Source organism: Aquila chrysaetos, chromosome 1 (genome assembly GCF_900496995.4).
Source record: "Aquila chrysaetos chrysaetos chromosome 1, bAquChr1.4, whole genome shotgun sequence".
In the NCBI taxonomy this organism is placed as follows: domain Eukaryota; kingdom Metazoa; phylum Chordata; class Aves; order Accipitriformes; family Accipitridae; genus Aquila; species Aquila chrysaetos.
This window is the reverse complement of record NC_044004.1, coordinates 1,628,597-1,656,441: the sequence shown is the minus strand read 5'-3', so window position 1 is coordinate 1,656,441 and position 27,845 is coordinate 1,628,597. Positions and strand designations below refer to the sequence as shown.

The following is a 27,845-nucleotide window of genomic DNA, read 5'->3' as shown; positions in this document are numbered from 1 at the left end:
ATTCCCCAAGACAATTTTCCTGCCAGAGACGCCCCAAGCACCAGGATCCATCCCTGAAGCACCAAAAACAAGGAGAAACATCACCCAGCAGCATCGGAGAGCTCCAAGAGAGAGAACGCACATCGAGGCAATCTGCCTTGGAAGCACAGGGAACTGGGGTGCACTGGGAGTCAGTCCTGCTTCCCAGCACAGCGCCTGCTTTTAAATGGGGCAAAAACCAGTCTGAAAGGTTAACCTTTTAACTCTAATCATGAGCTACCACCCTGCAGAATGAAGTAAGCAGCAGAGAACAGAGGAAGACCCCAGTTTGCCACTGAAACAAAGTCATCGTTTTATTGTGTTCGAGTGTGGGTTCAAAACCCCCAGCAGAAACAAAACAAAACAGGAAAAAAAAAAAAAAAAGATATAAATACGAACAAACCCCACACTCGCTGCACTACCTGCCAGCGTCGAAGAGGGCTCCGCTCAGCGCGGCTTCCAAGCGGAAGGACGAGGCGAGCCTAAGGGGATCAGTGCTGTGTAGGAAATGTTGGGGCAGGGCGTCTCGCAGGAGGTTGCCACTGCCGAGGCCAAGATTGGACTCTAATTAAACAAGGTCAGTGGTTGCCTGTAAGCCCTCAAAATGACCATCTGGTAAACGGCCTGTTAATTAAGCTAGAAATCAATTCTTTTTTCACTTTTGCACGTTGGAGGAGAGCGCCAGCCCCCATCACGACACCCGACGGGGAGAGCGGGGTCTCAGTGGTTGTGGGGTCTGCCTCGGCCCCGGCCCCGTCCGCTGGGCGCAGCGTCCACGGTAGAACGGGGGTTCTTGATGGTTTCGTCCACAGAGACGATAAGGCAGGCGGCCTCAGAGGCCGCTGTCAGCGCGTTGATGCGCACGATGGCCGGCTCCCACACGCAGGCCTCGAAGTTATCGGCGATGTCCTCGTTGTTCACGTCGACGCCGTACCACATACCTCCCTGGTGGGAAAGAAGAGGGAAGAGGGTCTCATTATTGGGCTGGTCAGGACTTGGGGGGCCAGGGCACTGGGAAGCAGAGACATGCAAATGTTCAGGGAGAGGCAGAGACTGGACCTTGCTGTATGAAGGCAGAATATCTGAGGAAAACATAAAGGAAAAAAAAAAAAAAAAAAACAAAACAAAACCAGAACAAAATCAAAAAGCCTTTGTTGTCAGTAAACAGTGCCACCGAAGCCTCATAAAATCGGAGGTGTGCTCCACTTGACCAGGAAGCTGCAGATTTACAGGACCGGCTTCCACTCCACTGCTGTCTCACTCCCCTACCCACAGCCCCCGTTTTTGCAGCCCCAGATGCAACCGCTCATTTCGGGGCATTCCCCCTAAGCCCACAATCATCGGCAGGATGAAACGTGGTGGGAGTGACCCCACAAAGCGGCAGCTGCTTCCAAGGGAAGCCAAGGGGCAACCTCGAACTGCCTGAATTGGGACTGCATGTGCACGCACGCACATGCTCCCTGCAAGATCTGAAGTGATCACGAGCAATCAGGACCCTCAGTCTGCAGCTCCTCTGGCAATCACACGGCTCGGCCAACTTCTATACTCTAATTACTTTAATGTTTAATATAGAAGCCTCCCTCCTGACAAATGATGCATTTTTAAACAGCAAATCAGAACTCCCAGCTCTAGAAGTCACCCGACAGCTGCGATCAAAGGGAAAACAGATCATTTCCTTTTATAGAAACCTGCACCAAGCCCACACTTGATCTGAAAACAAAACACTGCATTTAATCAAAGAGGACACATGCCTAACATGGGCTTAGCTGAATTACACCGGAACCATCAGGCACAAGAAAAAGAAAAGAAAGAAAGAAAGAAATCACACGCACTACTGGCTCTCCCTAACAGCCCTCAGTTCAAAGGTGGGCACCTACCTGCGCATGCTTGGCTCGGAGCTTGTTCAGTATGTTGGTGGCATCAAAGCCAGCGTTGTCGCAGAGCTGGCGGGGAATGATCTCGAGGGCTTTAGCATAAGCACCTATCAGCAGCTGCTGCTTGCCTGGAATGGTCCTGGAATAGTCCCGCAGGTATTTGGAAAGCTCCATCTCTATCGCACCACCGCCGGCAACAACCGAGTCATTCTGAAAAAGAAGAGGGGAAACTCTCACTCTCATTCCAGGAAGGGGAAGAGCAGGAAAGCCTCCTTTCCTGCACATGTTGCATGTCAAGGTGATGCAGACACACCAGGCCCAGGGGAATCTATAGCCCAGGCTGCTGCTATTCCCAGGAGCTCCTGCCAGCTTTGCTGGGAGCTTCAGAAACAGGCCAAGAACCTCCAGTGGCAGCTACCAGCAGCACACAAGATAAAAGGGGTGGCTTGGGGACGCTGTACCAGGGGAGGGATGGCAGACCACAGCCCCCTCCTGCTGGGCAAGTTTCCCTCACTTTTGTAAAGCATTCAAAATTAAAGATATTTGCAGCAGCACTTTGCAGCCAAGTTCTGCTATTTTTTTCCCCTCCCTATTTGTTTCAGTAGGAAGATCAGGATGTTCTTTCTAAAAGCAAAACAGTTCCAAAAATCTTGACATGCTTCTTCCCATCCCCTCAGGGCTCTCAGCCTCAAAGCTGTTTTTAACCAGAAAACACACATTAACACGTTATTATGCATAACCCAGAAACGCCCGCAGTTAGGCGGCATCTATCACACAGGACCAGCAACTCCACAAGCAGAGCTCATATTCACACATGCCTCAGACTTCTCTCTTGGTGCTCCCAGCCTACCTTCCCAGCCAGGGGACAGTCACCCCACAGACTGGTCACCAAGAGAGGGAACAAGTAGCTTTAACAGGCACCAACATGCACATGAAATCAATCCCCCTGTTCAAATCTACTGAAGATCTACCCGACACACCCAGAAGACTGTGCTCCCTTTAGGATGGAGGTGTTAACAGAACACACCACAACCCAGCAAGCACAAGTTACAGCTGTACTGGAAAGAAGGCAAAAACGAGGCGTGCCTGAAAAGCAGTTGGCAACACTGCAGAGAGAACGCTGCTTTGGCCAAAGAACAGCACTTGAGTTAATCAATCAGACGCTGCCCGTCTGCACACTCCACTCTGCTGGCTGAAAGCTCCCAGTCTCTCCACAGAGACCTCAGCCAAATGCTGGTGTGCGAAAAGGTTTCTAGAAAGAGTTACAGCTGTGCCAGGTCCGATCAACAACCCCAACGCCAATCTGGCAGGGAGGTATCTCTGCTGCTCCTTACCTTGATTGCTCTCCTGACTATCATGATGGCATCATGCAGGGACCGTTCCGTCTCTTCCATGAACTGCTCTGCACCCCCTCGCAGGATTACCGTGCAAGTCTTTGCCTTCGGGCAGCCTGTGAAGAAGTTATACCTGCCAATGGCACAATGTGAGAAGGGTTACAGCGACGGAGAAGCAGTGCTGCTGCTGAACAGGCTTTGCACCGATATGACAGTATGGGAACAGAGAAGTTCTTTGCAAGCCAGATGCATGACTGAAGCTGTTTCATCCTACGCAGTGTCCCTACCAAATCTTGAGCTAAGAAGGAGCAGAGCCAGGCAAGGTACAAGTGAAATTCAAGCTGACCCAGGAAAATCCACTCTTCCTGCTGCTAGGGTTTTGTGCTAAACCGTTGCTCTCATTTTCCCTTGGCAGGAACACAGCAGATGTCGGCAGACAGCCCCAAAGAGGATTTCTCCTCTAGCGATGGGAAGAACCCCATTATATAGTATCTAGCTTCATTTGCAGTGATAGTAAAGTGTCAGATATCAGACGAGTGCCTCTATCAACCCCAAAATGCACTGCTTTTAAGTTATGAATGAAAGAATACTATGCTTTCTACAAGGCATTGGGGAATAAATATATATTTTAAAAGCATATAAAAGACATAAGATTTAGATGAAAGGTTACTCCTGCCCCCTCCCTCAGCCTCATAAAAAGCAGCAATAATGCAATCTTGTTTTCACACCATCACCTCGGGAGATGCTCAAACCTGCCAACATTTAAACCCTAACTTTTCAAACTAGTATTGGAGTGCTTACACAGGACCACAGGTTCACAGCTGATGTATTTACCTCTCTCCTCCAATCTGAGTCTCCTCAAAGAGTTCGCATCGGCCCAGAACATCATCCGACAGGGCATTGACACTAGTCTGAATGGAACCGCCGCAGGCCTGCACGGAAAGGAGATAAAACGCGGCATTAGCAATGCTGACAAACAAGACAAATTCGCCCAGTAGGCTTCCACGCTTCAGAGACAGCCTGGCCTTTTAGCTGATGCAAAACCACCCTGCAGGCCAGATTCAGGAAAAAACCCTTCTACTTCCCTCCCATCTCATGTATCTAGGCAGGCTAACAACATCAGAAATAGTCCTCAACAGCAAAGTAAGATTATGCTACTTCTAAGTGCTGACTCACAGGCTCTAGAGTCCAGCAGCTACACAAAGAAAGCTTAGGAAAAAACAACTCACGGCGGAACAGGCAAGAACTAGGGAAAAGAACCTTCTATCAATGCAATGTACGCACCCTAATATAAAACAACATCAAAGAAACAAAAAAAGGAGTGCAGATGCAATTAGTGTGTGATTGTTTGCTCCATCAAGGAACAGCTTTGTCAGTATATGGCAACTTTACATAATAACCACACTGGCAAAAATTATGCTATTTTCATTTTAAACCTTTGTAAGGAACAGTGTGTTCAGTCACCGATTGCTGCCCTGTTTTGGGAATGACCAGCCGGGCACTGTTATAACTAAATCAGAAGTCTCTATTCTGAAACGAGGCAGCTCACCATCATAGTTCGCTTGAGATCTTCTTCCGGGACACGGCCGGCACAAAACATGTCTCTATCTGCAAAGTACTGAGTAGCCACATCACCGATAGGAAGTTTGGACAGGACAACTTTGGCTCCCGACTTGTGGATTTTGTCTAGTTTGTCATATAAGATGTTCCACTCAGCATCCACGATGGCCTGATAATCCTAGCAGGGAGGAGAGAGAAAGGGACAAGTGCTCACGTTACAAAGGATTGCCAATGCCGTCCCGCTGCGCCTGCAAAGGGAGAGCTCTTCTAAAACAAAGGCAGCAGTGACACTGCTCCGCGCGGCCCTGGCAGACAACTGCTTTCTAAGACTCACAGGTGATTTTAGGTCGCTTTACTTCATGCCAAAGAGCCATGTCTGTTAAATCCAGCAGCAGAACTGAGTCGATAAAGGGGCTAGATGAACTGACAGAGAGGCAGCAACAGCTCAAGAGAGAGAGCATAAGGAGGAAGAAGGGATTACACTGATGTCCGAGAGGTGTTCACAGAACTGTGCATGGATGTTGGGGTGGGGACATTTACAGTATCTATCACAGAGGAAAAACACAGATCCTGAGAAACCTCGTGCTTTACCAGTGTGCTCAGGCTTCACAAGCCTGTCAGGCTCTAGCTGTCACTGAAATACAGCCAGAGAGCTGGGAAAGCTTACAAAAGCACACAGCAACATCACAGACGGCAGCCGACTACAACAGAAAAGACCATGGTATTCACTACGACAGAGGAGGGAACTTTAAGGAAACAATTACTAAGATCACAGCAGGGCCAAGACCCCAAAAGCAAAGCACCCAGAGATCTTTAGATACCACAGTTATGCAGGAACCAAATGCATGCAACATTGCGGTACTCTCCAAGAAGGTGTCAGAGAATGACCACGTTTCATAAAGGCATTTTAACAAGCTGGAAAGAGAACTACTGTCCAAATGGCTACCTTGTTTGCTTAAATATGCAGAGGCTCTTTCAGCATTTAAACCACTGCTTAATAAGCTTTCCCTGGAAGGCCACTTGTTAGGCCTAAAGAAGTCACCACACAGCTGACGACTTACCACAGCACAGCTGAGGCACAATGACTGAGCAGAAACATGCCCTAAACCTGCTGTAACTCAAAGTCTGCCATACCCTTCTCCCAAACGAGGCCGCGTAACCCACCAGCTATTTTCAGAGGAGGAAGGATGTGCAGAAGGCAATCCCATTCATCCCACTGGCCCTCGAGCAGCCACCACATCTTGTGGGCATGAGGAAGCGGGACAGGCTCCCCTTTTGGCCCTTACCTCTACTGTGTTTACTCGGACTTCGGCATTGTCCTTCTCGGCTTTGAGCTCCAGCTCCACATTCAGCAAGGCGATCTTGGGAGACTGATACTTCTTGGGCTGCATTTCAAACCCAGCATAAGAGAATGTCTTCTTAAAGGCAACTCCGGCCACCAGCTGAGAGTCCTTGAAGACAGGGATTTGTGTTAGGCTCAGCCTCCCAAGGTTTTCTCAACAGGGTTAATAACTCCCACAGGAGACTCCCTGCTTTCAGAGTCCTCATTTACAAAGCGCTCACCAACAGCTGTCTCCTTTGATTAACCCACTTTCGGAGAAAATAAGCAGCAAATATTTTCTTCTCTCTGTTCACAAAACCAGCTTCCATCACTTCCTTTCTACCCCTCAAGACACCGCAGCAAAAGATGCTATACGCAATCTGAGGATCAAGGGATGGGGCAATCTGTTCTCTCTCTGATGTCTTTCCCATTTCTGCCCTTTGAAGACAGATACTCCTCATCCACAGACCCACACTCGGGGTTTGTTTTTTTTTTTTTTTGCCCTGGTTTGTTTTTCCCAGCTCCATCACCACCTCCGAGATTGTTTTGCAGGAGGACTGCCCTGCCCAACACTGCCCCCTGAAGTGAACTTCTTGGCTTCATCGCTGGGAGAGAAATCGGCATCTAAATCTCCTACTCCATTAGTATCTAACCACAGGCTGCAGACTTGGCTTTTCCCAGCCACTGAAGCCCAGAGGATCCCTGTCCCTCCCAAGTTAGGACAAGCACAGACTTTCTCTGCTCTAGCTGACAGGGTGAGATGACCCAGGATCTCTCAACAAGCCAACCCAGACAAGTAGTGTGCTAAATTATTTGCCCCATCCTCGTGCAGGTTTCCAAGGAGTCTGACAACAGAATACAAGGGCAAAACAATACAGTGTAGGGAGAGCCGCTTTTATCCAGAGCAGGAGACACCACCCCTTCCAGGGGACCAGTTTCTGCAAGCCTCAGAATACCAGCAGGCCAGACACCACAAAAACAGATGCTGAAACGTTCCTAATTCACTAAATTAGTTGTCTGGGCAAGATAATGGCGTAATTATAATGTCTCTTCTCAATGAAAATGCTCATGCAGAGTGTTTAGACAGTAACAGCCACAGAATAATAATCCACAGACTGTGGTGGGCTTTACTTTTCAGCAGAAGGGTCCCAAGTGACGGGCCAAACCTACAGAGGATGCAGGCAGGAGAGAGCACAGACACACCACCTCTCCCACAGCCTGAGAGCAACTCCCTACCACACACCCACGTGCAGTCCCATACACGACAGGTATTCCATCACTGTGGTACGAACCACATAGCCCATTTGCCCTGCCCACTGCTAGATCAGCTCCCTCACATTTGCTTTGCATTTTTCCCAACCCCATACTCATGCATATAACCAGCACTGTATGGCTTTTGGTTCCAGAAGTAACAAAGACTCCCCCCCCAAAAAAATTTCATTATTTGCAGAGATATAAATGGCATTTGTAACAGTAACAACAATCGCTGCAGAGGACAGCGAGATAAATTTGACTCAAAAAAAACAGATTCTCTACCTACGGAAAAGAAATCCAGCCCTACCCGCTAAGTGTTTTGCTCACATCAACAGCTTTGTTTCAGTTTGGTAATTCCTTAACACACACTATCAAGCCGGGCTGCATTTCTGGTAGAGTCAACCCATCAAAGGAACTGTGATTGCTGTCTCCTATCCTTTCAGGATAAGCTCCGACAGAACTTACTTCCAAAGCACCTCCTTGGACCTTCTTTATTCCAATCATTTTGAGTTGTAACAAGTCATCTAACATCATGACAGCATCTACGACCATCTTGGAAAAAAACTCCTTGCTCTGGGAGATCAGCTTAGAGCTCAGGGCTGTGGCTGCACACTTCTCCAGCAGACTTCTCTGCTCTCTGCAAGAAAGAAAGAAAAAACAAGGTCTCACTCACTTGCCGATTCTTTTCACAAGCTCCCTAAACGTTGTACGTGGTATGATTAATCCACGCTGATAGAGGCAAAGATCAGCTCCCTTCTGTTGATGGAGAAATCAGGCACACATGCCAAAGCCCAGACTGTCAAAGTATAATTCTCCCTTTTAAAGCCGGAGCATCAGACTAGCACCAACCAGGTCAGTTGGCTTTTAGACACCACAGGCCTAAGCAAAACAGCAGGGCTAAGCACCCTCTCCTTCATCCAAAGGCAGTAAGAAGTTTCTGAAACCCTCTAAAGACGGCACGTTCTCTAAAGTATTAACTCAGGTAATGTATGCCCTAACAGATGATACAAGGGACACCAGGGAAATACAGATCTAACTCCCAGGCTCTATCACCCAAGTTACTGCTGACCACGAGAGCTACTGTATTTTGCATCACAGGACAGCAGGAAGGATACAACTCATTTTGGTTTAAGATGGTTACGCAGTTCAACTTGAAGTTTTACTGCAGGTATTAGCAACGTCAGATCAAGCAGACGAGAGCTTAGAATGCAGGGAGAAAACAAACTCTAGTATTCTCACCTCAGTTGAAGGTATCATTTCCTCACTGCTATCAGCTATCTAACTTCATGTATGCAACAGCTAAAAAGTGATCTGATTTTCAGAGAAGTGCTGAGCATTTAACACTGCCACTGATTACAGCAAAAGCCGTAAGTCTCCAGCACCACTGCAAAAAAGAAATCAGGCCGCTTATTTTGGTACCCAGCTTCCTCTATGTGCACTGGAAGACACTGGCCTACATACTTTGCTGCAGCCCAAGTGAGAGTACAGCATCTCCCTGGGAGGAGGAAATCCCCAAAACCTCAAGAATAACCCCAGTGTGGGGCTGCAGCTATTTGGCCTGACCTCCAGACCTCAGCCAGAGCCAGAGCAGAAGTCAGAAATGCCCTCACACCAGCTAACTGAAGCCCAGCTACACAACCAGGTCATCTGTAAGGGAAACTTACTCTTTATCTTCCTTCTTCACTGCAACAGCAATATCTTTGATCTTGTTTACAGCCTGTCAAAACACAAGCCAACAGCTGGATTAATGATTCATGCTTGTAAGCTGATCAGATCTCCAACTTCTCTCTTTGTATTTTATTTTATCTTTTATTCCCTACTTCAACATCCCTAAAGTTTCAAGCATTTAAGCTATTCCACCCCTTCCAGCACAGTAATTCTAAGAAACACACCAACGTAAGTTTAAGAGGATCGGGAAGAGGCTCAGAGCTGCTCCACTGCTTTCAGCAGAGATCTGGGGAACCAAAGGGCTATTGAGGGAGTTAACCTCCAGAGAAGATTCAGCTTAATGGGACTGATGGGCTTCACAAGACATAAGGTTTACTAAGGAGTAACAGACATCAGGAGAATGGGAAACAAGTTTTCCCATTTATTCATTCTTCCTTGGAGAAAAAAAAACAAACAGAAGAAGCAATAGCGCTCCAGAGGTACTAACTGGTAATAGCAGCTCACTGACACCAGAAAAGGCAGCTGATGTTCGCAGTAAGACATCATGAGATCACTACTGTCACTCCCCATGCCCATTCATTACTGAATTTTGCCTGGAAGTGTGTTATTTTTCCTCTTTGGCACAGAACTCCTCTCCCTAGATGCTCTGGTGAAGCCCAATACACCCCTCAGCTCTGCAGCAGCAGCTGAGCCCTCCCTCAGCTACGGGCAGCGCTGCCTTACCAGCTGCGTTGCTGTGCGGAAGGCACGGATGATGATTTGTGGATGGAGGCCTTCCTCCACGTAGGGCTTCACTTGTTTCAGGAACTCAGCAGCAAGCAGAGTTACGGACGTGGTACCATCACCAACCTGCACAGAGAGGAAATGCTCTGTGTCATCCACACGCTGCGCAGCCGCTGTGATAGCAGCTTCAAAACCATGCAAGGGCTTCCAGAGGAAATCAGATTTCATAATTTTCTCTGTTCACAGATTTGCGGCTGGATTCTTTAGTGATTAAGAAGGGCTGGGTTCAGACTACATCCCGTTTGAGGGTGAAGTCTCATTTCCCAGTCACCTATCTTCACGAAATGTGAACTTCCTATCTTTGAAGTTTCCAAACCACCCATCAGATCTGGCTGAAACAGTGTAAAAGATTTTCAAAGTTATGACAAAATAGATGGCATCAATAAAGAAACCAGAATACATGCCAGCACTCCACAAGCAGTTCCCACCAGTTAACACAAAGTCCACAGAACCACCAACGCGAGCAAGCTTGCTGCTGCATGTTACGCTTCCGAGCACAGCCAGGTTACCCTCCTACCTCTGCATCCTGAGATTTGGCGATGTCCACCAACGTCTTCGCAGCCGGATGGACAACATCGAGGAGCTTCAGAATGGTGGCACCATCGTTAGAGATAGTGGCTTTGCCTAGGATTGACACAGAAAAGGAAGTCAAGCTCGACTGCCGTGAGTAAAAAGCCCTTGTCACTGCTAAAGGGCACCCAACGTGCAAGGGAGCTTTTCAGACCTCAGAGAGACGTTAATACAACAGTAATTTCAGACCAGCCAGTCTCACTATGCTTCACAGGTCAAATGTGTCCCCAACCCATTATTACGCTACAGTGTTCCCCAATCAAGCCCCAGTCCTGCACCACTGTGAATTTTGTCATGTCTGAACAACCACAGGCTCTCCTTCCAAATTTCCACTTAAAAGTCATTTTTCTTCAGCCAAACAACTGGTTTTTTTCTCCTATGTGATTTGAAGTGTGATCACCATGATATTTTAATACAATCCTACAGACAGACAACTATAAATTGGCTAAAAAGGAAAGTGAAGGGGTCACCCCATGGAGAGGGGTGTTTCACAGAGGGTGTCTCAGCAGGTACCTCCATTCCATATTAACAGCATCTTTTTAGTCCATTTTTAGAGCAGATTAAGTGAAGTTAGTCTGAGTGCAGAACAACTCTCCGCACCAATTAATAGGGGCTTTGAATTCATTTCCCTCTTACTTCTCAATAGCCTCCCCAGACAGATAAAAACAGGTATTCTAGTCTGACACTCACGTGAAGAGACTAGAAACCAATCATATTAGTTATTAGGTAAATTTAAATCCAATTACAGTTTCTATTTGTAAAAACTGTTTAAAGACAATTCTAAGACGTTCCACCCCACCCTTCAGTAAGAGCAATAAAAAAAACCACAAACAATGTATTAGTTTGGTGACTTCATACAAGTCTTTTCAGAGGGAGGTGAGTCTCATTCCCAAATCACATTAACAAAAAATTCATCCCAGTAATATCCACTGGCCTCATGCTCAGCCACAACAAGTGCTGAGTAACTCCACACATGTTATGAGCCTCATTTAAAAAATAAATAGAGATGGTCAGGGATACCTGAAGATCAGGTTCAAGACACCGTTTCTCCTTTCTGGCATGGAATTTCCCGTATGTGGTCACACTAAACCTGGATCTACCTAATCTCACAACAAAGACCACAGCTGCCTTAACTCAGGCTAGTAGGCAGCTAACAGGTAGCTCCTCAGGTAGGTCTGACAATTTTCTTCTCCAACAGCGGAGGCCAGAGTCAAGGTGTTAAACCGAACACTGGGACAGAAACTGAACCTCTATCATGAGAGTTAAGTTTAGTATGGGGTTAGGAAGTTGAAGTCTGCATATGTGCAAATGCTGGTTTTAACTGATGCAAAGATACGAGTAAATATGCACGCTGCCAGCATGCGCTGCACTTGGAGATCATGTCCGAGTCACTTCTACATGGCTGTGGAAGGCCACTGCCCAGTGCTTACCCCGGTCATCCACAATGAGCTTGTCCATGCCCCGAGGTCCCAGGGTAGTGCGCACAGCCTCTGCGATAACCTGGCAGGCATTGATGTTGCTGACAAGCTGGGGGATCCCCTGCGAGGTGTCCGTCCCCTCCTTCAGCAGGATAACCGGTGTTGGCTGAAGAGAGAACCCACAGCAGAGCCGTTACTCCGAACCCGACAGCCTGCGGACAGCCTGCGGACAGCCTGAAGCTAACTCCTCACACAGACCAGCAAGCTACCATCATGCAAAAAGACCAAGACCAAAACCTACAGCCTCCTTAAAATTCCTCTGCCGTTACACAATCTAACTGCTTTCCATCTCCCACAGCGTAAGTGGGATTCACCCAGCTGCCTCCAATATATGCTCTGGGACCATACCGTAACTGTCCCCAAAAGTTGGCTTCCTCCATACAGCACAGCTCAGCGAAGTTCTGATTTTGATGCTAGACTGGAGAAGACAGTACACATAGTAATTACTGAGACAGCAGAGAACTGCACGAGTGCTGCAACTGGATCAGTGATATTTTTTTATTACAGTGCCAGCAAGATGTTCAGCAGAATGGGCACAACAGCTTTTTGCCTGTCACACCTCAAATCTGAGTCCAATGTCCCCCAAGAATGGCAACTGCTGAAAGATGTTTTCACAGAGAGGACATGGTAGACGAGCACAGTTTAAGTGATTACACCTGCCTGGCAGTAAACTGCTGGAGACAGCTTAGAGGATACCAGAGGCCACAGCAGACAAGGGCTTCTCACTGCTCTGACAGTGCACCAGCCCTTTTCAGAAAGGAAACCAAACATGCCTTGCAGGCAGAGCTCAAAAAGTCCAAACACAGCCAAAGTTTGTCAGGCAGCCGGTTTTAAACAGCCACCCGGTTTTAAACAGCCACCTGCGGGCAGAGAGCAAAATCATACTACGACTGTTGCACTGAAAAGCGACACGGCTGGAGCTGAAGGCCTGACATGCAAGTAGAAGAGGGGTGTGAGGATCACAGTCGGACCTCCCTAAATCCTAGCAAGATTTTGGGGAAGAAAACGTACCGAGTTCTGCGGAGCAGAGATCTCAATGGAAAAAGAAACCCTTGCATCCCGGAGAAAACCAGGGCGGAGGCAGACACACCGCCTTTGTGCCACAGCCTGCCTGCTTCTCAGCAAGAGCAAGGGGGCTCAGAGCCGGGGAGCGCCGGACCCGAAGAGGACCCGCAGCCGGGAGCGGGGGAGAGCTGGGCCGTGCGGCCGAGGCGGGGGAAGCAACCACGGGGCCGGGGGGCTCCTGGAGCGCCAGGCACCGGGCTGCACGACTACAGCTCCCAGCACGCACCGCTCCCACCCAGCCCCACCCGAACGGGCCCGGGAGCCCGGCGGGAACCGGGACCCGACTCACCCCCCTCACTCCCCGTCTAACGGCAGGCCTCTGCGGCAGGACGGCCTCCGCCATCCCAGCCCACCCCAAACGCGCACCGGCCCCCGCCACAACCCCGCCAAACGCGGCCCTTGGAAGGTGGCGGAGATCGAGGAGGTCGCCCCCGGGCAGCGGGACGCGGCGGCGGCGAGGATGGCGGCGGATGGCACTCACCATCATCCCGGCGGCTCTCCTCGCTGCCGCCTTCCGACAGGCCCCACCCCACAATGCACCGCGCCCGCCGAGAAGCTTCCCCGGGGCGGGAGGGGAAGCGCGCGTTGCTAGGCGACCGCTTCCGGCCGCGCTCTATGGTACGGGCGGACAGAGCGGCCCCAACGAGGCGCCCTTCCTTCCCGAACAGCCATAGAGAGGCAGCGAGGTGAAGGCGGCCCGGGAGGGCGGCTCACTATTTGCCAAGGGGAGGAAGCGGGCACACGGCCTGGGGCGAGCAGGGCTGGCGGATGGAGCTTTATTTGGCAGGACCGGCGAGGGGACACCGAGCTGACAGGAACCGAGGGCGCAGCCGCGGCCCGGAGCCGCGCAGGCCTCGGCGCCTGCCTTCCCCTTCCCCTCAGGAGATTGACGGCGGCGTCGTCCAATAGAAAGACGCGGGGAGGAGGCGCCGCCAATAGGCGCGGGGCGGGGGCGGGGCGGCTGGCAGCGCCGGGCGGCAGCCATGCTCCGCCGGTCGCTGTGGCTTTGCCTCTGCCTCTGCTCCTGCCCGGCCCGCGGTGAGTGCGAGCGGCCCGCCCGGCCCCGGCACCCCGCACCGAACCGCCCGGCTGCCTTTCCCCTCCGTGCACCCCGCTCCGGCTGCGGTTCCCCTCGGTGCTAGCCCGAGCCGGGTGCGTTTCCCCTCCGTGCACCCCGGCCCCGTGGCATTTCCCCCTCCTGCACCCCAGTCCGGGTGCTTTTCGCCTCCGTCCACCCCGATCCGGGTGTGTTTTGCCTCCGTGCACCGCGATCCGGGTGCGTTTCCCCTCCTGCACCCCAATCCGGGTGCGTTTGCTCTCTGTGCACCGCGATTCAGGTGCATGTCCCTTCGTTGCACCCTGGCCCCGTTGCATTTCTCCTCCTGCCTCCCAATCCGGGTGAATTTCCCTTCCATGCACCCCAGCTCCATTGCATTTCTCCTCCTGCCTCCCAATCCGGGTGCCTTTCCCACCACTGCACCCCGGCACCATTGCGTTTCCCCGCCTGCCTCCCAATCCGGGTGCATTTCCCCTCCATGCACCCCAACCCCATTAAATTTACCCATCCAGCACCCCAATCTGGCTGCATTTCCCCTCAGACCACCCTGCCCCCATTGCATTTCCCTCCCTGCACCCCAATCCGGGTGCATTTCCCATCACTGCACCCTGGCCCCATTGCATTTCCCCACCCAGCACCCCATCCCAGGTGCATTTCTTTTCAGGGTACCTCAGTCCAAGCGCATTTCCCCTCTGTGCACCTCGATCTAGGTGCACGTCACCTCTATCCCCTCCATGGTCCGGCTGCATTTTCCCCTTCCCCTGGTGCGCCCCAGTCCCAGTGCCTTTCCCCCCCCATCTCCTCTGTGCTCCTGGGTGCTGGTGCCTCTCCCCTCACAGCACCCCAGGCTGAACCCGACATTTTGGGTCCTCAGCCCCAGGGCTGAAGGGTGTATTCCCTTCAGCGTGGTGCAGTTCAGGAGCGGTAGCTGGATATTTTCTCTTTTTTCAGGCATTTTCCCTTTTGTGTTCTTTGTCTCTCCCTGCACACCCAGGTTTACGCATCCATGAATACTTGTATTTCCAAGTGCTGAGCCCTGGAGATATCCGCTACATCTTCACCGCCACACCGGCCAAGGATTTTGGTGGCGTGTTTGTAAGTATTAAGAACTGAATTTGTCAGTTTGGGTCCCTCCATCCTAATATTTCTCCATTGTAGGGCCCAACGATTTGAAGCATTTTATAAAAATGGAGCTAATGGCTCTTCCGTGAGCCTGCCCTTTAGGAAGAGGCGCATGCTGGTCCCTGCCTTCAGCCTCAGCAGGCTTTTGGAGGGAGAGTTTGGTCTCACGTGTGTTCAGGGAGCACATGCCCCACTCTTTCCTCCTCCAAGGGCTGAGAGAGGCGCAGCCATGTCCCAGGAGGGCTGGTCGGGCTGCCATGGGGAAAGGCAGAGATAAACCAACCAGTCTGCAGACTTAAAACCTTTCCCTGAATAAACCCGGAGTCAGGATGGGGGTGCAGGAGCAGATCTGCTAGGAAGCACATGGGACATCGAGGACCGGAGGAAAAGACACTTTCTGGCTCTGCACGTGTTCCCTAGGAGCATTTGCATGTATGAATGGCGCCGTGCCTCAGTTTCCCCTCCCCACAGTGACGGCAAGATCTAGGCAAGCTGTTGAGTGAGGTCGGGATGGCTCTGCAGGGGCTGGAACACGGCAACCAGCATCCTTGCACCTGAGAGCCCTAAATCTCCCCAAAAGCACACCCCTCACGGGGATGAGCAGGGCGCGGGACAGCGGGGAGAGCCACAGTGGGGCTGGGGACGGGAAGCCGCCCCGATCCCCCCCCCCTCGCTCACCCCTGGCTGTCTCCTTCTCGGAGAACACAAGGTACGACCAGATCCACCTGGTCCCCGCGGATCCCCCCGAAGCCTGCGGAGAGCTGAATAATGGCGTCTTCATCCAGGACCAGATTGCCTTGGTGGAGAGGGGGTACGTCTGGCGTCACGGGAGCAGTTTGGGGGGGACCCTCGGGCAGGAGGGGAGCTGCCCATGGCACAGAGGGTGACAGTGCCATGGCCACGTTTGACCATCCCCTCCATCTTCTTCCCATGACTTATCCCACATGGGTATACGAGGAAAATGCAAGGGTGCTCCTGCCCCAGAGCGTTTCATGGTGTGTGTCTTAGAAAACTGACTGCACTAAGGTGGAAAAAGCCCTGGGTTTTTTTATTTTTTTCTTAGAAGAAAATGGCTGAGCGTGGGCAGCCTGTGCCTAAAATACAGACTCAAAGAGGAGCAGGGTTTGGGGGAGGCGCGGGGCCAGGGAGAGAGTCCCTGGTTTGGGCATCTCCAGGCAAGCTCTGGCACTTGCAGGTTTTGCACCTGCCAAGGATCTGCCAGTGGCCACCAAAGGTTTGTCACTCTCTGGCCCAGGGGTTGCTCGTTCCTGTCAAAGACGCGTGTGATCCAGGAGCACGGCGGACGGGCGGTGATCATCGCAGATAACGCCTACGATAACGACAGCTTCTATATCGAGATGATCCAGGACAGCACCAGGCGGACAGCCGACATCCCCGCGCTCTTCCTGCTGGGCAGGGACGGGTAGGTGCCTTAGCCAAGAGACATCGCATCTTCCCGAGCGTGGAACATCTCATGGGAAGGGCCAAGCGACAGCCTTGTCCCCAGAAATCAGGGAGGTGCCAGTGATCAGCATGTCCCACCTGGGCTTGCTGAGCCAGGTATTTAGTGGATTCAGTCATAATTAATCCACAGAGTTTCTTTTTGAGCTGGTTTGTGGTTTATGCTTACATCTGGGCTCCACTTTCCCAACTCAGGCGGCTCACATGTGCCTGTCACCTCTTTATCCTTCCAGGTACATGATCAGACGCTCCCTGGAGCAGCACGGGCTCCCCTGGGCTGTCATCTCCATTCCCGTCAACATCACCAGCATCCCCACGTACGAAATGATGCAGCCCCCCTGGACCTTCTGGTAGCAGTGGGAGGCTGCGGCGGATCGAGGACGTCTCGGTGGATCCCAGGAGCTTGCCTCAGGGACCAGGTTTGAGGAAAGAGTCCCAAGGCACTCCAGAGATCCCACCGCCCAGCCTCGCCGGATTCAGCAATGGTGAGAGCTTTCTGCTGCCGCCGGCGTGTGGCTGAAGGGCAAACACCAGCGCCCGTGGTGGGAACCTTGAGCCTGGTACCGAGCACCCTTTGTCGTGACTTTCTGGGAGGGAGGCGATGGCCCAGAGCAGGCCAGCACTTCCCCGAGAAACATTTTAACGATGCGTAAGATGCCACCGGTAATTTGTGCTGCTGATTTAGAGGGATGCAGGATCGAATGGATGCGGTCTGACAGGGATGGGAGGGAGAGCGAGATACAGGCTTGGTCTGTACTAGCGGGTCTCGCCCAACATCTGTATATTTTTGTCTGAGTTAATGAAGTCTGAACAAGTTTTAGAGAAAGGCAAGTTTCTCTTTTTTTCAGCAGTCAGGGGATGAAGGGACAAATCTCATCCCCTAACAAGATTTTTCCTAGTAAACTTCCCAAGGTGCCTCCTGCAGCCAGGGCAGAGCTCATGTCAGACACCCGTGCAGCATGGATCAGTCATGCACTGGGGCAGAAACAGCTTCACGGGACAGCACTGCCTCTGGCATCCGTCCCCAAGGGCGGGCTGTTCACAGACCCAGAGCCCAGACCTCAGTGGGCATCTATTCCCCATCCCCAGACCTCCACGTCCCCACTGGGTCCAGCCCCTGGATCGTAGCCCTCATCTCTGGACTCTCCACCCTCCAGTTTACCAGTACAAACGACACGGCCCCACTTCTCACCGGTCTCGGTTTATTACGAACACTGAAGGGGACGCGGCCCCGGGACGGCTGGGGACAAGCAGTGGGGTGCAGGGCTGGCGGTGATGGTAGTGTCAGAGGTGCCCATCTACAGCGTCGCCCTCGGTCCCGCAATCCAGCTGCCACGGGCTTGAACGAAGCGGCGGCAGGAAAACAGCTCCCCAAAATCCAAGAGGGGGTGGAAAATACCCCAGGCGAATCCCCAACCTGCTGCCTGTCCATCGCTTGGAGCCATCTTCTCCCTCCAGCCGCATGGTCCACAGACAGGGACACCGCAGACAGCGGTGTGGCCTCATCGGTGGTTGGCAGCATGGGATGGACGACGACGCTCGGCTGCCGGTGACATCTCCATGCAGGGCCACTCGGAGCGAGGAAGCACGTCCCCAGGCACGGCGGCTCCTGCTTGGCCGCGTCCTCCTCCCGAAGCAGCCCACAGCCGGACAGCGTGGCGGAACGGCTCGTTTTCTGCAAAACCCAAAACGTCTTTTGGGTTTTGGATGGTGACTATGCTTACGCAACACCGTAGCCCATGTCGGCTCTGGGCTAGCAGCAGCTTGGCTGTTCCCCCTCCCCAAAAAGCCCAGCAATCGCTGCACGGGGCTTTGCATCATGTAAAGGATGGGGCTGAGGTGGAAGGGAGGTGCCTGCCAGGGTCGGCCCCACTCTCCCCGCTGGACTCGGGCATCTGAGCCACCCTCTGAAGTGTCTCTGTCCCACCTGCAAAATCGTTTTGCCCCTTGCTGCTTGCCGAGCCAAGGCATTGAATGGAGCATATATAAGGACCCCGGCTCCTTAGTGTGTAGATAGTGCTAATATAGACATTAAATAGTACCCCTCGTGCACAAACACGCTTACACACACGCACACACGTACGTTCCCCTCGTCCCTGCGGGGTAGGAAAGGACATGCTCCTCCGCATCCACGGCCGGCACAGACACGGCGGAGCAGCCTCGCAGGTGGCCACAAGGTGACCATCGTGATGTCCCAGGGGCTGGCTGGACCCCGCTCTCCTCCAGCCTCCCCTGCAAGCACCAGCCAGCCCCTCCGGGGACCGGGACGCAGCAGGGGACCACAGGCTCACAGCCTGTCCTCGCAGGGAGGACGGGGACGGCCTGACACATGCACACACACGCACAGCGCACAACAAGGACAGGCGGGAGCAGGGCCTGCCTCCGGCTCCCCCGCTGCCCCACTCCGCCAGACCTCCGCACCCGCCACCGGCACGTGGCCTCCCACCCGACCCCACAACACAACCCTGTTTCTAGTATTAAAGCTGCTGCCCCTCGGAGGACCCCCCCTGTCCCTTCCCTCTCCTCTCGCCCGGGGCCAGGATCAAACGTCGGTCATCTCATCCTCCAGCTCAGCATCATCCGTCTCCCCTTCGCCCTCCTCCTCTTCATCTGACGTCACGTCGGCATCGTCGGCTTGCGCTAGGCACTTGGGACACGAGCAGGTAAACAAGTAGTTCTCCCTGGAAGAAGGGAAGGAGGAAGGAGAAAGAGTGATGGTGTTGAGACAGGCGCAACCCCAACACTGCTGCTGGGCAGGGGGTCGGGGCTAAATACGTTAAACCCAGAGGAGTGTGCGGGTTCAATCATGCTGGGCTCAGGTGGGTAGGAGGTAGTCTGGGTAGAGAGGGGGATTTCTCAGCCATGCAGGGGTGACGGGACATGGGGACAGTGACCATCAGCAGGAACCCCTACCCTTGAAGGGCAAAGAAGGAAAAGGAAGGTGGGTGGGGACAGCAAGGGTTTGCAGGAATGAACTGCAGAGTGGTGCAAGCCTGCAGAGAGAGGAGGAGGAGGAGCCCAAATCCTCGGTCCCTGAGGCTACAACACGTAAGAAGGGACGGCAAGGAGCTCGAAGCACGGGAAGCACCACACGCTGTGTGCGCACCCTGCCACGAGCATGCCGGCTTGCACACCAGCCCGTGCACAGCCACGCACCAGGGCACACACCCGGCCCAGACTGACTGGCTGGGGGTGCAAAGGGGTGCCGTGTCCCCCCAGGTCCCTCCAAGCAGCCCCTACCTGAGTATCTTGTTGCGGCTGTGTCTGCTCCGCTCCCTCTGACAGCAGTCTAAATAACTGATGCAGATTTCCTGTGAGCAAAGAGAAAGAGGTTGGGCTGAGAATCGCTTCCCGTGAACCCGAAGCAGCACGATTTGTACCAGTTCCTCTCAGAGTCGGGCAGAAACACGGGGTCTGGCAGGCCCTACATGGGATGAGGCATGAATTCCTCTGCCAGGACAACACAAGAGACAGGAGGTACAGGGCTGCGGTCCACGGGGGATGTAGGGGACACAGGGACCCTCTGCCAAAGTGCAATGCCACCCCAGGTTCATCGGGGCCCCGCTGTCTCACCTCTCCTGCTTCGATGTCCTCCAGAGCCGTCAGATGCAGGAGGAAGTTGTTTTCCGGGAAGGATGTCTCGGCATTGGGGATGCAGCTGTGGTTACCTACAAGGAAGACGGGACACAGCTGAAGGCATCTCCAGAGGAAGGGGAAAGCAGAGGCAGGGTCGGAGACCCCATACAGCCCACGGGGCTTGTGCCCGCCTTTCTGTGTGGCCCAGCCATGCAGGAGCCAGTGCCTCCAACTGGGAAGGCCGTGGCCTGGCTAAGAATAAGGCAGCACGATGCTGCAGCCACCCCATCTACCTCAGGGACACCAGCATGACACTGTCCACTCACACTGGGGACACTAGGGGGTCCAGCGGAGCAGGGTGCAGGGCCAGGGCTCTCAGTCAGACCCACAAAAACCACTCAAGAGAGAGCAAGCTGTCTTGGACCAACCCCAGGGATGCACAGCACCATCTCTGCCTCCAGGTGGTGAGAGAAGGATGCACAGGACTGTAACTCTCCCCTACTTCCCAGCTCTCCCAGCAGCCAGTCCCCAGGACCTGCTCGTCCCCGCTCTGCCATTAACGCTTAGGAGTGAAAGAAGACAGCTCCGGGTGCGAGGACATCCTCTCCTACGTCCCCCTGACCCAGCCAAGAAAGGCTCCCTCCCTTAATGGTTTGTTCAGCTCTGTTTTGCTCAGACAAGCTTGGAGACGGTCTCTTTGCTAACTGCATATGTGGCTCCCGAAGCCTGTATCGCATCTGAGTCCATTCAAGCCAGGACTCACCACTTCATAGCTAGGTGAGATGCCAGGAGACCCCGAGAGAGCAGCCAGGCTCCAGGGCAGCACCTATCCCTTTCCATCCCACCCCACCCATAGATGGGAAGCATAAACCCCTTTCTCCAGAGGCTTTTAGGAAGAGGTGAGTCAGTCTAGCCCAGGACATCCCCCTCCTCACTACTAGTTTTCCTCCCAGTCCCTGCGTTACTTACAGCAGCTCTGGAGCACGTAGAGACCCGATCCCTCGCAGTTGAGGAACTCTCCTGACTCTGCAGCACAGACAGGGGTGTTAGAGCTTTGCGTGGGCTGTTCTGGCTCTTCCACAAGCGCAGCTCAGTGTGAGCATGAAGGGATGTCCATCAATGCTGAATGTACCCAGCCAGCACTGCTTTGGGGGCCAGGTGTTGGAGGGTGATTTCCAAAGCTCCCTTCCCTCCCCACTGGGAAGGGACGGAGGACATGAAGATTTGCACCCCCAGGCTCCCTGGCCTGACCCTGTACTCACACAGCTGCATCAATCAAAAAAGTGATAAACAGGTCTTTGAATGTTTTGCGTAGATGGGACTTTTCTGCACAGGATCCCTCCAGATCAGCCCTCCAACCACCCTGACCTGCCGCAGGTCGTGCTGCCCACAAACTTGGATTTGCCCTATCCACATATCAAACCAAAGGCAGCAGGCACAGCTCGCGTGGACCAGGGGAAGTGGGAACTCCCAGTCCCCAGCAGGAACGCCTCCCAGTCCCCGAATCCTGGGAAGCCTCCAGCAGCAGAAACTCTGCCAGGTCCTGCAATCAGCACTGCTTGACGCTGCCCATGGTCACTTCAGAGCCTCACCCTTCTCGATGTCCTTGTAGAGCTGATCGATGAAAGCATCCAGCTCCTCTCGCTGCAGCATGGGGAGATCCAGCGCATCACAAGCGTGCACCCACTGGCTCAGAGAGCTGTCGGGAAGAAGAAGGACACCATTACAGTCCCACAGTGCTGTCGGCACATGGTGGGACCTTGCACGGGGGATCTAAGGGTTGAACTCGGTGGCTCTGAGTGGCCAAGGTCTGGCAGAGGGATGTAAAAGGGTTGGACACAGCCAAGATGAAGGACTGCTTTTAAGTTTGCCTCTCCATCCCCCTCTCTCACATCTGAACCCAGCCGTTACCCAGGCCAGCGTGGATTTACAGACTGTACATCCCCTCCACGCCACATCTCTGCTGCTCTGCAAGGAGCACCCAGAAAGCCCCATTACCTTGTTCCTATGCCTTGGCCATTGGTCCCAACGAGGGCAAAGAGGGATCGAAAGCCTTCTGGAGTGAACCACTGCAGAAGGGAGATGAGAAAGCAGCTGAGCCCAGGCCAGCCTGTGGCAGCACCCCACTCTACAAGTGCCTCAAATCCCACAGGGAGCTTTGGGGGAAGCAAGGAATGGGCAGAGTCCCAGGGGAAGCCCTGGCCAAACAGAGGGTCTCACCACACTCCTGGGCTATTCGGGAGGCAGCTCAACTCACCCTGCTGAGATGTTCGTCATAAAGGGCTTCGGTGAAGAGCAACCGCAGCAGCTCCAGCTGGCCCTGGCAGGACACGGCAACACCGTCAGGGTGGGGAGATGCCGCTGGGCGTCACACCCAGGCTGATGGCCGATCCCAGCACAGGCCAGAAGGCTCAGGAGTCAGGCTCCTCATCCCTCCCTGCAAGGCTGGAGGCTGCTGCCCTCAGAGCAGCGAAAGCCGCTCATTTTAGCAGCAAAAGCCACCTACTCAGCAGCTAAATATCACCCTGTCCCACTCCACAGCAGAAGCATCTCCACCACAGGAATCAGCAGCATGTCCCACTGAAGCACCACAAGCCCAAAGCCCTCTAAGCAACCCGTTTCCTCTCTGTCAGATCAACCAGCCCCTAATGGGGGGGCTTTGCACCCCCACTTTGAGCCCCCACTTTGAGCCTGGGATTTCCATCTCAGCTGTAACAGGGCCTCTGCACCCGTGGGCTTGCAGACACAGGCAGGGAGAGGGCAGGCTCAGGGACTGAACACATCCAAGCACTGCCAGACTCTTACCTTAAATTTGTCCCCCAGCAGCTTGTGCACAATCTCCTCTTCTTCGTTTGCTGTCTTACTGCAGAACTGGGAGAAGGCCTTGATCCACCACTCCTTGTCTTTAGCCTGACAAAGGAATCAAGCAAAGGCATTGCACCAACACGACTTTCCTCCCCAGTCAGGAGAGAGGGATGCGAGGACAAGCCCTGCTGCGCTCAGAGGTATCCAGCCTGCTATCAAGAACCACCAGAAGCAGTTGCATGGTGGTAGTTTATTGTCAGAACAAACACTGAGAAAGCCAGGCCAAAGAAACAGAGCCAAAGGAAAGGTTCAGTTCTGACTATTTTGGTACAGAAAAAAAGACCTGCTTGGCTCAGGACGTAGGAACCTCCTTTGCTGCCTGCTGTCTCCATGACCAGGGACCACTAGATGGTGAAATCTATTCAAGCAGGCCCCGCCAGTCAACCAGAGAAGAGTTCAGTCCTTGGGAATAACAGCCACAACAGGAAGAGTGGGAGCTGTGGCTCCAAACTGCAGACGTACCTGTTTAACGGTGGCGACCATCCGGGCCATCAACATGATGCTGGAAGTCTCCGGTGGATAATGCATGTTTCTGGGGGATAAGAATAAAGAAAAGAGATGAGCAGATCAGTGCTGGTATGGAAATAAAAAGCTGGAGGGAGGCAGAGGCAGCTGCCATCCATGTGGTCAGGCCTGCACTCATCCATCACACTGAAGCGGCCAGTGCAGCATCCCTGCACAGGGATCCAGCACCACTCAGGGCAAGGAGAAGCCTGCACCCACCTACCTGCTCTAACCATACAAATAATCCCCAACCATCCTGTTAAACTAGAGCCTGGGTTCCATACAAAGCCCAGGATTGCAGCAAGACCTGGGGTTTGTGAAAAGCTTTGGGTCAGGGATGCACCTTCTCCACTCTGTGCCCACTTTGTCATCTACAAGCAGGGACAGCAATTTATGTACCCACAGGGGTGCTATGAGGAGGATCTCCCAGAGGCTGGAGATCTGCAGGAGCACTATAAAATTGCACGAGTGAGGGATGCGCAGCTCAGTGTTTTGTAGCTCTTTACTGGGATAAAAGCAAGAACGGCTCAGCCATGTGTCCAAACCCTTGCGCTGCCAACACAAATCCACCTGCTGCCCAACCAGCAGGCACAGCTGGGCAGTGTCCCACGGCCACCACCACCCTCCAGCCACCCCATGCAGGGATGCAAAGCAAGGATGGTCCTCAGCCCTGGTCCCAGGCAGCGTCACCCAGCCCAGGAGAGCCACCTCCTCTGCCCATGGAGCAACAGGCAGGTCGGTCTCCTACCTCCATGCCTCCTGCAGCTTGTTGAGGGGGTGCGTGGGGTCGTCACGGGACGGGCCAAGGCAGAGGACCTGGTGGTACTGCTCCAAAGCGGCCTGCCTGCATTCAGCGCTGCAGTACGTCACCTAGAGCGAGGGGCACAGTGCCCGGCATTGGCTATGGCAGCAGGAAAAGGGGGTCCTAGGCCCATCTGAGACCCAGATCTTTAGCCATCACGATGCAGAAGGGAAAGGCAGACACCCATCTCAGGGCAGCGCAAGTGCTTGGCTAGATAGATGCTGTAAAGGAGTCAGCGACCCCAACGAGACCGCAGTCCCTCCCAGCAGCCCCATACCTGGCACCGGGGACATTGCTGGTGCAGGTCTTTCCGGATGCTGCACTGCTCCGGGTGAGGCAGCACCAGGGAGCTCTTCCCCAGCAGCCGCTGGGCATTTTCCTCTGCCGTCTCCAAAGCCCGCAGGCAGTGATCACAGGCTGCGGGGAGACAAGACGGACAGGTACCACAGTGAGAAAAGGGGCCAGGGCCCTGGGCAAGACAGCATGACTGGTACCAACACCATCTCTGAGCTGGAGGCACCAGTCTCTTACCACTCCCTCCATACGAAAGACCATTTCTGTTGCAATTTAACCCCCCCACAGCCCTCATCTGCTGCCCTGTAACACCAGGAAGCGTTTAAGGGCCGTACAATGGCAAGCATCCCCATGTCGCTGACCTGCGATGCTGCTCAGTAGACAGCAGGGTCTAGGCAGGACAAAAAAAGTTTAAAATCCTGCTCTTATGACCCTCATTTTTTGTTCTGGCACCTCCGGAGAACGCTGGCACCTTTGTGGGCTGTGCTCTGCGGTAGTGTGATTGCGATTAGCACCCGCACCACTAAAAAAAAATCAGGGTTCCCACACAGATGGTGCCCGATGGCGGCATGTGGTGCTTTCCTCCAAGGCTGATGGAAGTCACCAACCCTCAAACGACCCCAACGTTTTCAACTTGTCAACTGTTTGTTTAGCGCAGAAGCAGAAAAGGCAGCAGGGCCACCTTCCTAGCGGTGCCAAGGCAAACCAAAACCTTTCCTTGAAAAGCGGGCATCTCCTTTGGGACCCCTCGGTCATCTCTCCGGGGCAGATTGACGGGGACGTGCCACCATCGCCGGCCGCTCACCTCGATAGTTGTACAGAGCGTTCCAGAGGAACTGGGAAGACACCACCGGCCTCTCCACGAAGACGGTTTCCCCTTTGCGGATGTTCTTGGTGGCGAACAAGCCTTTTCCCTGCCGAGGGAGAGGTGTGGGTCAGGGGATGAAGCCGAAACCTACCCGGGGGCTGAGGGTACCCTCCGCCCGCCCAGCCTGAGGGGAGACTGCCGGGTTTTTTACCCTCTTTCCTCACCCCCCACCCCAAAATTGGCTCTGCCGCAGCGTGAGGGAAGGAAGGGACCCCGCGGCGGGGGGGGGGACGGACCGACCGGGACCGCCGGGCTCACCTTGGCACTGCTAATGAACCGCGACTCCGCCGCAGCCCCAGCGCCGGCCCCGGCTCGGACCCCCGTCACGGTGCCGCACACGTCCCCCGCCGCGGCGGCCATCTTCGGGCGGCGACTTCCCCGCTCTGACCCGCCGGGGGCGGGCAGCGCCTCTTCCTCTTCCTCCCTCCTCCTCCTCCTTCTCCTCCTCCGCCCCACTCACGAAGATGGCTGCCGGTTCCCCTTCGGGGGTCCGCGCCCGCCATCACCCCCACACACACACACACCTCAGCCCCGGGGCGGGAGGGGGCCGGCGGCCATCTTAGCCCTCCCCTCAGCCCACCGCCACTTTCCAGAAACGCCGCCAAAAAGCCCCGAAACGGGGCTGGGGCGCTTCCACAGCCGCCCGAAAATCAGACAGGAGTTTTGCTGCCTCTCCCCTATTATTTACTATTATTTTTTTCAACCGTACAGCCGGGGGTGGGGGGGAATAGGCTTCATATCCCTGTCAGGCGGGAACGCAGAGTACCCCCTCACAGGGCGAGGAGGCATCGGCAGCTGCCCCTGCGCACCCAAAACCAGCCCGTTTTTCCCCCAGAAAAACTTCAAAACACGCTAACGTGGCCCCTGTGCCCTCGCTACCTCCTGCTAGGCTGCCTGCAAGCGCCCAAAATCCATGAAAGCGCGTGTTCGGTTGTATTTACTAATTCACACCGGCGCTGCCAGCGCCCGTTCGGACTCTTCATCAACCAGGTGGCTGCAGCGGGGTTGGGAATACGGGGCGATTTCATATTCGGGGCTTTTTGGGGTGTTTTGGAGTCACTAGATGTCACTGTCGGCTCGTGGCGGGGACACGACACCGGGTGGTAATGCTGCACTGCGTGGCCGGCTGGATCCTGCCACCTCCATGCCCAGGCCAGAGGCCCATGCGGGAGCATGGCCGGAGAGCGGGACACCTCCCCGGCCACCGACAAGGGACAGACAAACTGCCTGGGACGCCTTCCCCAGTCTGCGTTTTGGGGTCTGGCCCCAGCGAACCCAGCAGCGGGCTGCGCAGGGCGCTGCTCCACCACACAATGCCCATACCAGGGGTCTGCAAGGACCCAGACACAGGTGGAGCAATGCTACCCTCGGACTCTATTTCAATTACGTCTTCCTACTAATAGTAGGAAGACTAACCATTATTCTACTAACAGCGTCACGTCTCCTGTTTTTCTAAGGTTTCGGTGCTAAGAGGCGGGGGGGTTTCATCCATCAAGCATCAGCTTGAGTTGTGGCCCGGCCGGCAACACTTCAAAGTGTCCTTCGTGTCACTGAATGAGCCCTGGTGCCCTCAAAATTAATTTGAAATACTTGCAAAGCTGGGATAGGATCGCTTCTGTGTTTGCAGAGCACAAGGGGAATCTTCTCCTAGACTTCAATTTGCTGAAGCCTCAGCCCGGCGGAGCAGGGACTGCACAGAATGTTTGGCCGCATCCACCCGCAGATGGAGGTCCTTGTTCTTTGGGAGCAGCGTCCCGAACCTGAGCACCCCATGCTAGCCAGACGTTATGTTTCTTACTATAAATGTAGTTCTATCTCTGCAGGAACTGGCCCAGAGATAGTAACTAGCGTTATCTACTTTCACCCATGATATGGGGTCATCTATCAATTTCCAAAAAAATTTTTAGTATTTATTTTGTCCAAAACAGTTTATTAAGAAAAAAACCTCAAACTCAAACTTTTGGGAAGGATGAAAATACGTTGGGGGGGGGGTGTTAATAATTTCAATTGAAAATTAAAAAGAGAGTAGTTGGAAATGTGTTTTCTCTCTGTTCTTTTGACACTTACAGGTTTTCAACTGATCTGTTTAAAAGCTGTTCTTGCTCCATTGCAAATGTTCAAGCTTGAGATGAGTACAGAGGTTTACCAGCAAACACACAAGTATAGGGAAAAAACAACCTGCTTGCATATTTGTATTGGTATGTCAGGAATGAAAACGTGTGATAAATCACCCTTTCAAGAAGAAATTGCCCTTTTGTGACTTTTGTTGGCAAGCAGGTGTTACTTTTTGACAACAGGGGTCTTATTAGGAGGAGGAAAAGGTGCATTTCTTTTGTTTTCTCTTTTTTTTCACTCCATTTCCTCAGAAACA

At 53.5% G+C, this 27,845-nt stretch overlaps 3 protein-coding genes across 3 annotated transcripts; 1 reads left to right on the top strand and 2 right to left on the bottom strand.

Moving 5' to 3' along the window:
- Positions 1-306: 306 nt before the first annotated feature.
- On the bottom strand, positions 307-13,539 carry CCT7 (chaperonin containing TCP1 subunit 7). Its single transcript, XM_030011165.2, has 12 exons — positions 13,407-13,539; positions 11,813-11,966; positions 10,330-10,436; positions 9,753-9,878; positions 9,026-9,078; positions 7,827-7,998; positions 6,073-6,237; positions 4,776-4,964; positions 4,061-4,158; positions 3,227-3,359; positions 1,896-2,102; positions 307-963 (listed from the first exon to the last, which is right to left on the bottom strand). The coding sequence occupies exons 1-12, from the start codon at positions 13,410-13,412 to the stop codon at positions 739-741; spliced, it is 1,635 nt and encodes a 544-aa protein (XP_029867025.1). The 5' UTR covers positions 13,413-13,539; the 3' UTR covers positions 307-738.
- A 296-nt stretch (positions 13,540-13,835) lies between these two features.
- On the top strand, positions 13,836-17,391 carry PRADC1 (protease associated domain containing 1). Its single transcript, XM_030011194.2, has 5 exons — positions 13,836-13,963; positions 14,977-15,077; positions 15,806-15,915; positions 16,360-16,527; positions 16,799-17,391. Exons 1-5 carry the CDS (start codon positions 13,909-13,911, stop codon positions 16,917-16,919), a joined length of 555 nt encoding a protein of 184 aa, XP_029867054.1. The 5' UTR covers positions 13,836-13,908; the 3' UTR covers positions 16,920-17,391.
- A 359-nt stretch (positions 17,392-17,750) lies between these two features.
- On the bottom strand, positions 17,751-25,879 carry SMYD5 (SMYD family member 5). The gene is made up of 13 exons (XM_030011181.2): positions 25,733-25,879; positions 25,412-25,520; positions 24,590-24,729; positions 24,259-24,380; positions 23,469-23,538; positions 22,947-23,051; positions 22,399-22,461; positions 22,140-22,210; positions 21,734-21,840; positions 21,111-21,167; positions 20,139-20,233; positions 19,806-19,876; positions 17,751-19,246 (listed from the first exon to the last, which is right to left on the bottom strand). Exons 1-13 carry the CDS (start codon positions 25,832-25,834, stop codon positions 19,108-19,110), a joined length of 1,251 nt encoding a protein of 416 aa, XP_029867041.1. The 5' UTR covers positions 25,835-25,879; the 3' UTR covers positions 17,751-19,107.
- Positions 25,880-27,845: the final 1,966 nt, after the last annotated feature.